The following is an 11,820-nucleotide window of genomic DNA, read 5'->3' as shown; positions in this document are numbered from 1 at the left end:
ATAATCGTTTTTTTAAATTCATCCGCGGCCCTACAAAACCCCATCCCTAACTAAGTCAATATAGCTACTTTCCTAATTATGAGACAATCTCCGTTTATCTATTGTAACAATTATTCAAATGTATTAAATGTCTGTTTTTCATAATAGATTGTTTACCTGCATCATATAGTTCCTCCATGCCGTTAAGGGGCGCATGTTCGTCATAAATAAATGCCATCGATAAACCCAGCCGCTCAGCCATGTTGAAGAAGTCGCTCGGCGCGGAGAGAGCAATAGGACTGCATCCCGCCATTGTGTGGATTCTAAGCTCTGTAGAGAGACAGGGGCACTTGGCTAACTCTCAAATAGACATTTCCTACACCCTGCAGCTTAAATAAATAAAAATATTAAAATACAAAGGCGCCAGGGAGAAAGACATGTCAGCCAGCAGCCTTCTCGAACAGGTAAAGAGAGTCACTTTATGAATATCAATCGAGACGTAACTAGGATAGCTTGTTCCAGAGGCAGTGACTCTCTCTGTAGCTAGCTAACGTTAGTGCAGTAGGCCTGACCACCTGCTAAAGGACTGACTGGTGAATATACATTTCTTCATTTATTTTTCCCTTCCTCTTTTCTCATAAATCAAACCTTCATGAATCACCTGGACCCAATCCAGAGACCGAAAGGCCAAGGAAACAAAGGTAAGTTATCGTAACATGACAAGTTTACTGTGTCTGTATGCGGATATTTCCGTGTGGTGGTTTCGGAAACCCTACTCTGCGGATGTGATGATAGTTAGCTAGCCAGATAGCAGGCCAGTCTCACCATTGTGCCCATTTCGCTTCTATAGTTGATTGGACATGTGAAACAATTTCCGATAAGTTGGTACTATTTACTCAATATTTTATTTTGTATGACTTTTAGTGTCATGTGTGAATACACCATTGTGAATTTTGAGGCAATCCGTCAGCGTTGGCTAACGTTGGTTGCTAGCTTGGTAACTAATTTAGCTCGCGCTAGCTAGCTAACATGAGCGTCCTCTCCTACATTCGCAAGTTAGCTGACTAGGCATTTCCTAAGTCGGATGGCTAGTGGCTTACTGGCTCATTGGTTAAATGCTAGCAACGCTTTGCAATGAGTAAGTTGACAAACTAATATGTTTACATCAAGTTAGGCTTAAACCTCCCACGCAAAATAATCATGTTGTTTAGTTCGTTGGCTAACCTCAGTATTTAAAGGATACTCAAGAATTGCCTGCCAATGACACGTCTTCCAGCGTGCTGTTCTCACCGAACCAGTAGCAAGCTTCTGGTCAGTTATTGTCAAACCACGAAGTTGCAATGTTTCAGATCTTTTTCAATGTTTTGAGGCAACTTTGTTTACTAGCCAGGCCTGTTTTCCATTTTGGCAATTCATTTTCAGATTCTGCTTAGTTATGGCAGGACGAACTGAAACACACTCTGACAAGTTTAACGTTATGTCATGACTACAATCACTGATATTAAATACAAATCGATTGTTTTCTCCTGAAGTTGTAACTAGAAACAATATTCTACTGCACCTCATATCACTGATTTCACTGCCCATTGGTGGTTGCAACCGATTTACTGTGAGTAACAGGCCGCTTCTGCATGTAGCAATTGTGCTGCAGTTACAATCTGTCAACAATAACGTATCTAGCATTAACTGCAGCACCTGATACAACCCCTAGGGCCTAGTGTTATTTGTTTTATAGGTGGCACACTATAGACCTAGCCAGCAGGAAAGACAACTTGTCCAACTCAACCAGTCCCAAGCATTTGTTTGTCACCCATTTTAGTGCATTAAAACAGCATATTTGTGGCTGTGAACTGTAGTTGTGCAATGCTAGAGATCTCATCAAGCTTCATGACTTCCTGGCTCTTATTCTGTCATGACTGGCTGCAAATATGTAGGCCTATGACTAGTTGTATTGACTATTTCCACCTTATGCAAACAGATGTATCCTAGCACTGTATCTTACATTGCTATATACTCCTCTTTTCCAGTGCAAAACGGAGCTGTGACCCAAAAGGATACTTTGAATGATGATGAGTTTGAGCCTTACCTGAACACTCAGGCCAGACAGGTGAGTACCAGTCCACTACCCTCCGTTTGACTAGGCCCACACTGTACACTGTTCTTAACATTTGCCTGCTTAGACTCCCGAGTGGCGCAGCGGTCTAAGGCACTGCATCTCAGTGCTTGAGGTGTCGCTACAGACCCCCTGGTTCGATTCCAGGCTGTATCACAAGGCGTCGCTACAGACCCCCTGGTTCGATTCCAGGCTGTATCACAACTGGCCGTGATTGGGAGTCCCATAGGGCAGCGCACAATTGGTCCAGCATCGTCCAGGTTTGGCCGGTGTAGGCCGTCATTGTAAATAAGAATTTGTTCTTAACTGGCTTGCCTAGTTAAATAAAGGTAAAATACAAAAATAATTTAAACTGCAGGAAAATGTCATTCGTTCACTTAACATTTTGACACAGCCTCAGTTCTAATAGAAATAATGAGGATGATGAATAAGCTACATGACTCAGGTTATGGTGGTAAAACTCCCACTGGTACATTTGCATTCGTCATCCATAATGGGGAGATCTCGCTGTACAACTTTACAGTGAATTACTTTTATACTGTTACAATTCATCATGTTTAGCGCATAAATACTCTTCTCTCCCCAATTTTTACTATGTAGTCCATTTCCTTTTCTAGAATTCATTTGGAATTAAACTGGTCTTCATCTTGTCGTAATGTCTGTTGTGTGCCCTCAGTAGTGGGCCTAAATGGAAATAATGGAGCCTGTATTCCTCCAGTCAAAGGAATGCCACTGTTTTGTCCTCATAAAGCAGTTCATTGGTGTGAAAGTGGATACAGTCATCCTAGTCTAGGTGGCGGCCGATCAAGATCCAAGCGAGGATGTCCATCAGTTCGATGCCCTGCTTTCTGTAATGTAATGATTGAAACAGTCAACAGGCTAACCAGTGTTTTCTTCTCTCCGCAGAGCAATGCTTATACGGCCATGTCGGACTCCTACATGCCCAGTTACTACAGCCCATCCATAGGATTCTCTTACTCCCTGAACGAGGCAGCATGGTCCACCGGTGGCGATCCCCCCATGCCTTACCTGGCCTCGTATGGACAGCTGAGCAACGGGGAGCATCACTTCCTGCCCGACGCCATGTTCGGCCAGCCCGGCCCGCTGGGCAGCAACCACTTCTTGGGCCAGCACAGTTTCAACTTCTTCCCCAGCAACATAGACTTCTCTGCCTGGGGCAACAACAGCTCTCAGGGACAGTCTACACAGAGTTCTGGCTACAGTAGCAGCTACGCCTACGCGCCCAGCTCGCTAGGGGGCGCCATGATCGACGGACAGTCCCCCTTCACCCAGAACGAGCCCCTCAACAAGGCCCCTGGCATGAACAGCTTGGACCAGGGCATGGCTGGACTTAAGATTGGTGGCGGTGCTGGGGACATGGGGGCCCCCAAGGTGGTGGGCTCTGGCCTCCCCGGGGGACCCCTAGGCCACAGCCAGGTTTCTGGTGGAGCTCCCAGCATGCCACTGCCCCCCGTGTCCATCGCCCCCGCCAAGCCCGCCTCCTGGGCGGACATTGCCAGCAAGCCGGCCAAGCCGCAGCCCAAGCTGAAAACCAAGGGGGGCATAACTGGGACCAACCTGCCCCCTCCGCCCATCAAACACAACATGGACATTGGCACTTGGGACAACAAGGGGACCATGCCTAAAGCGTCCACCCCCCAGCAGGCGCCTCTCCCCAACAACGGGCAGCCGCCCAACCAGGCCTCCCCTCAGCCCGGCACCATGGCCGGAGGGACCCCGCAACTGCCCCTCAGCAACGGACAGTTGGTGGCCTCTTCGGCCCAGCTGGGGCAGCACCAATTTCCCTCCAACGGACAACAGGGCATAGGGGGTCAGCTGCAGCTTTCCCAGGGCCCTCCGCCTGCCACCCAGCCCTCTCAGCCCACCCGCTGGGTCCCTCCACGGAACCGTGCCAACGGGTTTGGGGATGCCGGGGGTGGGGCGGGGCAGTCGCCTCCCAACTCGGGCTTGGGTGGGGTGCTGGTGCCCTCGGAGCCCCACCCAGTGCTGGAGAAGCTGCGCCTGGTCAACAACTACAACCCCAAGGACTTTGACTGGAACCTCAAGCAGGGGCGTGTGTTCATCATCAAGAGCTACTCAGAGGACGACATCCACCGCTCCATCAAGTACAACATCTGGTGCAGCACGGAGCACGGCAACAAGCGGCTGGACGCCGCCTACCGCTCGCTGGGCGCCAAGGGCCCCCTCTACCTGCTCTTCAGCGTCAACGGCAGCGGCCACTTTTGCGGCGTGGCGGAGATGCGCTCGCCAGTGGACTACAATACCTGCGCCGGCGTGTGGTCGCAGGACAAGTGGAAGGGGCGCTTTGACGTGCGCTGGATCTTCGTTAAGGACGTTCCCAACAGCCAGCTGCGGCACATCCGCCTGGAGAACAACGAGAACAAGCCAGTGACCAACTCACGGGACACGCAGGAGGTGCCTCTGGACAAGGCACGGCAGGTGCTGAAGATCATCGCCGGCTACAAGCACACCACCTCCATCTTTGACGACTTCTCCCACTACGAGAAGCGCCAGGAGGAGGAGGACTGTGTGAAAAAGGTAAAGGCCTGCCCTCCACCCGTCTGGGAAAATAAATAGGCCTACACCTTGGGTTGTGTGCCTGGGGAGAGGCATGCGAAGCCATGGGTCTGTGCGCAAAGGTCCTGAGAGCATGTCAAGAGCAAAAATCCAGTTGAAGAGTGCAATAGTTGAAATAGATTATCAGTCATTTATATGTGTGTTCATCTTACAATGTGCCGTTCCTACAGAGAATTTGGATATGCCAGAAACAAAGTGCATGAACATCCCAGTTATAATATTTTAAAAGTTCCATGTTAGATTTATTATCTCACATGGATTTGTGAATTATGAATGCTGACCTTAGTGTTGATCAGGTGTGTCCATATGAAATGTAATGTTTATTTCCAATTCGGTATCTAATTGATGATCCTTGTGGAAATGTATCCCCCTTATGTATTAGGAATTGATGCATTTGTTACTGTTGGGACTTTTTCAGACACTTGGCCTACCAATCAATGCTCTAATTATATAGGCTACTGTATGTCACCATATCAGTCCCTCCAGGATTCTGCAGTGTTGTTTTGTGATGGTTGCGGACCAAAATGCTTGATTTTGCTGCGAATGTTGTGACACTGTGTTCTGCATGGCAATTTGCGATGATTTTGTCGAATTTGTCACATGCGCTGACTGGGGAGAAAAGTTTGTTGACGTGTTGCTTTATTGAGGCATTTTATGCGGTAAAAGCATGGGGAATAGTTAACATTGTGAGCCCTGTTTTTGTAGTGTGGTGATTGGACATTTATATGCGGTAATAGTGCGGCGATTAGTCAAATTTGCAAGCCCTCGCATAATATGCGGTAGTTGATTAGCAAAAAATTATGCAGTCGCACAATCCTGGAGGGACTGCCATATACATTTTTAAAAGGTGAAGTGGGAAGGTTTTTGCAAGTCTAGTTAACAAAATGCCAGCAGTCACTTGTGATTACCAAGATGCATTTTGTCGTTGAACCTTTTATAATGACTCCCCAAATAATTAGAATATACATTATTATGCTCAGTCTCGACGTCATGTTATCCGAAACATAACCCTCATTCTTTACGGAGGATTCTGTTCACATTATGAAATGCATGTTTACATTGGTCCTTCAGTCTCAATGGCCATTAACCTACGCTTCATGACCTAAAGTATGTGGACACATGCTCGTCGAATCTCATTCAAAAATCATGGGCATTATTATAATAATAATATGCCATTTAGCAGACGCTTTTATCCAAAGCGACTTAGTCATGTGTGCATACATTTTTATGTATGGGTGGTCCGGGGGATCGAACCCACTACCCTGGTGTTACAAGCGCCATGCTCTACCAATTGAGCTACAGAGGACCACATTAATATGGAGTTGGTCCCCTTTGCTGCTATAACAGCCTCTACTCTTCTGGGAAGGCTTTCCACTAGATGTTGGAACATTGCTGCAGGGACTAGCTTCCATTCAGGCACGAGCATTAGTGAGGTTGGGCACTGATGTTGGGCTATTAGGCCTGGCTCGCAGTCGACATTCCAATTCATCCCAAAGGTGTGGGGTTGAGGTCAGGGCTTTGTGCAGGCCAGTCAAGTTCTTCCACACCAATCTCGACAAACCATTTCAGTATGGACCACTCTTTGTGCACGGGGGCGTTGTCATGATGAAACAGGAAAGGGCCTTCCCCAAACTGTTGCCACAAAGTTGGACGCACAGAATCGTCTAGAATGTCATTGTATGCTGTAGCGTTAAGATTTCCCTTCACTGGAACTAAGAGGCCTAGCCCAAACCATGAAAAACAGCCTCAGACCATTATTCCTCCTCCACCAAACTTTACAGTTGGCACTATGCATTCGATGGTGAACGCGTTTCCACTGCTCCAGAGTCCAATGGCGGTGCGCTTTACACCACTCCAGCCGATGCTTGGCATTGCGCATGGTGATCTTAGGCCTGTGTGCGGCTGCTCGGCCATGGAAACCCATTTCATTTAACTCCCGACGAACAGTTCTTGTGCTGATGTTGCTTCCAGAGGCAGTTTGGAACTCTGTAGTGAGTGTTGCAACTGAGGACAGATGATTTTTACGCGCTTCAGCACTCGGCGGTCCCGTTCTGTGATCTTGTGTGGCCTACGACTGGCTGCTGAGCCATTGTTGCTCCTAGACGTTTCCACTTCACAATAACAGCACTTACAGTTGACCGGGACAGCTCTATTTGAGGTGCTTATAGGCTAGCTCGGGTTCTGACTGGAGCTGTGTACATCATAATACTGATTATTGTTAGAAAGGGGTGGACTCACTGTAGGTCTGTATCGCTATGTATTACCGACTGTTTTTATACAGACTACAGAGTGCTGGTTTGTCAGCTCTGAAGAGGAAGCAGCTTTCCTTACATCGAAACAGGCCTAGCTATTGGGTTATATTGGACAGTCCTGTTTCGCTTAATACTCCATTGAGACCTGCTGTTCCGACAATGTTGCAAATTTAATTTCTGTCTCGTATGTTTCCTTCAGTCTTATTTTGCGGAAACTCAAACCATGCTTCCTTACATAGTGGTATCCGATGACATTCAATTTATTTTTTTAAAGTAACTGTCCAGTGAAAATCTCACAGTTCCTATTCTGTTAACTCCTATCCAAATAATGTGGTTGACTCATCCTATGCTTGTATTTGTGGCCTAAGTGTAAATTGGAGAAAACACTACAAAAACCCCTCAATCAGTAAAAAGAAAATGCTTGCTCTTTCCTCATTGAAGATAATGTAATCCTCCTTAGGAGGATGAGCTGGCCAATCAGCAGTCTACTCTCAATACCCCACACCATACTGTTGGGGTATGCCCACACCATTCCAACACAGAAAAGCTGCTTAACAGTTTTCCTTTAAAAAAAAATTGCAATTATTTCACTCATATTGTAATGAATTATAGGTCATATTTCATAGCAATCTGGAAACACTGGACAGTTACTTTAGAGACGTAGCATCCTTTTCCATCAGTATCTCAACATTGCATGACTGAGGCTGTGAGTGCAAAACACTGTCTGCATTATTTACTGCGACAAGGAAACTGCACTGCACCTGGAGGCATTTCACATTTATACAACTGGTGGTTCCAATCCTGAATGCTGATTTGGTTAAAACCGCGTTCCAGCCGGTGTCTATTCCACAAGTTACAACCGGCTTAATCTATGACGTTAAAATGCCTATTTACTCTGTTCCATCTATTTCACAGCGAACTCCCCATACATATCCTGAAAAGACTTCATATTTACTAGTTGTCAAAGAAACTTATGTCACTGAGTTAACTGCAGCTTCCTCTTATCTAGACAATCGAGAAATGTGTTTATCTTAGTTTTGTGGTCAACACATTGATACTGACAGCTTTCAAATTACCAATGATCTTTGCTGTATAACTTACCAATGAAACAAAATGTTAATGTTTTAGATACTGATCGGGGTTGACTGATTTTTATGATTCAAATGTAATGTTTCATCTATATCCAATTCGAGACCTGAGTCCACTTACTGTAAATCAATTAAGCTGTTGATGCATGTATGCCCAAAATTGATGGAGGTTTCCCGTCCTTCCTGTTTTGTTCCTAACTAAAGCCTGATGATGTTTTGTTACCAGGTGGAGGTCCAGGGTAGCGAGCCGTACCCCAGTAACCCCAACCCCAGCAGGAGTCATTACAGACTTCAGGTAACGCCCTAGCCCCCACTTAACTCTCTTGCTCTTGTAATAGCCTAACCGTAGTGTGGATTTACTCTCCATTAGGTGTACTCCGTAGAGGCTCCGCAATCGCTTCGAGACTTCACCATACACTGCATGCCATAATTTGTGACTTTACTTAAGTGTCGGTGAGGTTTTGTTACGGACAACACTTGGTGGAGTGTAAACCCAGTCTTAACAGGCCTGCTACATTAGATGTGTCGCTCTTAATTTCAATAAATTATTTACAAGAATTCTACACTTGGCTTGATAAAGTGGCTCACTCTGGCAAAAAAATTATGCGTCCAGTGTAGCATCTAAAAACCGACAGTTTTTCTGCTCCCCTGTTAGACCCACGCAGACCATATGATTTTAACCGTATTATGGCACGATTTTCCAGCCCCAGACAAAATGTCCACATCGTGGGCAAATTCTTACGTCGTAAACTATTGTCGGACGTCTTTGCTCGTTCCGTGTGACAGGGTCTAGGTCTGACGATTCAAATACCACTACGTGCAGTCGTATGCTCCGACCAAAGTTCTTTCGCTGTCTTTTCACAAAGTGTGGCTGGTGTTACGAGCCTATCCCGGTGACTGACCAACAGGAACACGTCCGGCACTGAGTAAGCACACTATGGATATTGTAAGTAGTCAGATTAATACAACGGCTTCATTTAAACGTTTACATGCTTTGCAAGGAGAATGATTTCCCTAATACTCTTGTTTTACAAGACATCTGAAATCAGGCTACCTGATGGCACAAAAATCGCCAATGAAAAGAAACATTCTACCACAAATGGCCCGCTATTGCATATTTTTGGGAAGCTTATTTGAGTTCGGACAAAGTTGTAACTTTTTAAGATGCTTGCGGTTTTTCCGAACTCATTTTACTCGCGCATAGAGGGAGGCTTGCGGTGCTGGCGCGTGCGTAGTAGATCAGATGCACCGCTGCAGTTGACGTAGCCTCGCAAGTCAATTGCTGAATGTGACGAGACAACTGAAGCAAATCGTACAATCTGGCCAGGTTGATATCAAGATTTTAATTTCGTAACAATGCACAGTGTGACGTAATAATTGTAAAAGACAGAATCTGACGTACAGTGTAGGAAGGCCTTTTTAGTTATTTTGTTTTTTTAAATTGGAGGACATTTCATCAAGTTAAAGTCCCTTTGTCTCAAAGGGACCAACATGTAGATGTGCTACTCTTGACTGGATGGTGACAAATGTCCCATGTCTCACCAGATGAGTATTGCAAATGTCTGAAAGTGGTCAGAACTGCATGTGGTCAGAACTGCATGTTATAGGCCAGGCCCACCAAACGTTTTTAGTAAAAATAAAACATATAATTTTTTAGACTATTTTAGTTTTGCTATAAAAAAAAAAAACATTTAAAATCACTAGGAATTCAGCAAAAAATAAAATGGGGGAAATCTGTTCCCAAGTATTCCGGAATTCAGCAAAAAAAAAAATGAGGAAATCTGTTCCCAAGTATTCCCAAAAAAAAAAAAAATGTGATCGCGTTTCAATGTAATCGATATGAAATCATTGATTTACTCTTTTTGGGCTTAGTTGTGGTCAATTTGCAGTGTACAGAGTACTATAATTATGTTCCGGGCCCCCGACCATATGCTCCGACAAAAATCGGCCCACTGCTGAATCTAGTTGCCTTCCGCTGTTGTAGACTATACACATTCTGTTGTGTATTCATGTAGAACTACTCTGTGGGACTGTTAGGACCTGGCGGTAGGGAGATATGCTTGTCTTGGTACCAGTAGATATGGGTTCTCAGGGTGGTGGAAACTTTTTGTTTCTGTTTTTTTTAAATGTTATGTGAAGAACCACAACCTCCACTCTCTTACATCCATTGATGGGAGCATGGTAACTATGCCCACTGGATACATACAAATATGATCTGCAACATTTTGTTTTACTGAAAAGCTCAATCTCTGAGTCCCCAAACTGAAGTGTAATTTTCTTTGTGTCCCACAGGAGCGCCAAGGACGTGTCAAGTAGCAGTCACTGCTTTGGGCAAAAGACTGCAATGACCCCTCTTTTTCCCCTTTCCAACCCCATCACATTCAGATCTTTCAAGAAATTCTAAATGGGGTAAAAATTTAACCAAGGACAAAAAAACAAAACAAAATGAAGACTTTCTTGATTTCTTTTTACTTTAAAAGACTGACTTCGAACTTGTAGTAAAATAAAAAGAAATTATTATTCATAGGACTACAACTTTAATGCATAGCATCCTTAGGTGAATCTATTTTTTTCTCTACACCCCCCCACCACCAATCCACTACATATGCTTTTTTCTTCCTCATATGCTTCCCCCCCGCCTGTTTTTACAGTCCCCGAGAGCAAGTCTGTAGTTCCTCTCATGCAAAATTCTAGTGGACATTTAGTGGCCGGAAGTCCAGGCGGGCCATTTGTCTAATTTCTTTGTAAACCCCTCCTCCCTCCTTCTGTGGGAGATTAAATCATCCAATCAGGACAAGGGGGGGGGGGGGTCTCCTCCTCAGTGGATATTCGTCATCGCACCCTTCAAGAAGTTTCTTTTTCATATGCTTCCATCTGTTATATATATATAAAAAAGAAAGAACTAAACCGAATGTTCGAGATGACCCTGTTTATTTTTTGTGTTGGGCAGAGAGTGTGTGGGGAGAGTGGGTTAAGTTTGTGGGAGGGGGGGAGTTGAAAGCAAAAATAATTGTTACGTTTAGCCTTGGTCATTGTATAATTTTATGTACAATTGTACGAAATGGGGCCCTGTTTGCGGTCTTCAGAACTTATTTGCCCTCTTTCTTGGACTGGTTTATTATTGATGTTTCCATGAGCTGCTTTCCTCCCGCCATCTTTGTTTCTTCCTCATCTTCCTTCCGTTTTCTTAAAGACCGCGTCGACGCGAGTGTCCTTGCCCCACTCTTTCTATTAATCAGTTCAAAGTAATAAATGTCGTATACTCAGCAAGAACTCGTGTGCATTCCCCTTGTTTGACTGTAAGCACTTTTCATGCTTTGTGCATCCTTTTTCTGTTATGTTTTTTTTAAAGGGTAAATGAATGTTTTATTACAAAACAACAATTACTTGGTAATTAAACCCTATTCCCCCACACACACTTAATTATACCCCAAACACCCCTCTTTGCACCACTAACCACCACTATCCCTTTCCACCGTGCCCCTCTATTGGCTGCTCAACCATAACACCACCCTTGCAGAATGTCAATGTTGGTGAAGAAACTACTGGCTTTTCTCTGTGGCATAATAAAGTCAAGCTTGCTATTTTCTCTTCTTGAAACTAAACTACAGGGGTTTTGTTAAGGGCAGCGTTGTTAATCTGTTATTAGGCCAGTATAATCTTGAGTGGTATCAGTAGCTGATTCCAATGTGCTGCTGTTTTCATGCTTGTGGTCTTTTCATTGTGCTGAACTCCGCATCTACTAGATCTTGGGTCACTGTTAAGAATGTTACTGTTAAATCTTGGAGTG

The 11,820-nt window shown here is 44.8% G+C and overlaps 1 protein-coding gene across 1 annotated transcript; it reads left to right on the top strand.

Moving 5' to 3' along the window:
• Positions 1 to 228: 228 nt before the first annotated feature.
• LOC121538984 (YTH domain-containing family protein 2) lies at positions 229 to 11,617 on the top strand. The gene is made up of 6 exons (XM_041847148.2): positions 229 to 443; positions 656 to 680; positions 2,007 to 2,086; positions 2,999 to 4,651; positions 8,257 to 8,325; positions 10,323 to 11,617. The coding sequence occupies exons 1-6, from the start codon at positions 417 to 419 to the stop codon at positions 10,344 to 10,346; spliced, it is 1,878 nt and encodes a 625-aa protein (XP_041703082.1). The 5' UTR covers positions 229 to 416; the 3' UTR covers positions 10,347 to 11,617.
• The last annotated feature ends 203 nt before the right edge of the window (positions 11,618 to 11,820 follow it).

This window comes from Coregonus clupeaformis, unplaced genomic scaffold (assembly GCF_020615455.1).
Source record: "Coregonus clupeaformis isolate EN_2021a unplaced genomic scaffold, ASM2061545v1 scaf0007, whole genome shotgun sequence".
Classification (NCBI taxonomy): Eukaryota; Metazoa; Chordata; class Actinopteri; order Salmoniformes; family Salmonidae; genus Coregonus; species Coregonus clupeaformis.
Note: the sequence above shows the minus strand (reverse complement) of the source record. Positions and strands in the feature narration are given on the sequence as shown.

What these genes read in the sequence shown, in the direction of transcription:
- LOC121538984 (XM_041847148.2), top strand. Translation starts at nt 417, where the DNA reads ATGTCAGCCAGCAGCCTTCTCGAACAG. An exon ending in TGAACACTCAGGCCAGACAG is followed by an intron (nt 2,087 to 2,998) that starts GTGAGTACCAGT and finishes TTCTCTCCGCAG; the next exon opens with AGCAATGCTTATACGGCCAT. An exon ending in GGAGTCATTACAGACTTCAG is followed by an intron (nt 8,326 to 10,322) that starts GTAACGCCCTAG and finishes TGTGTCCCACAG; the next exon opens with GAGCGCCAAGGACGTGTCAA.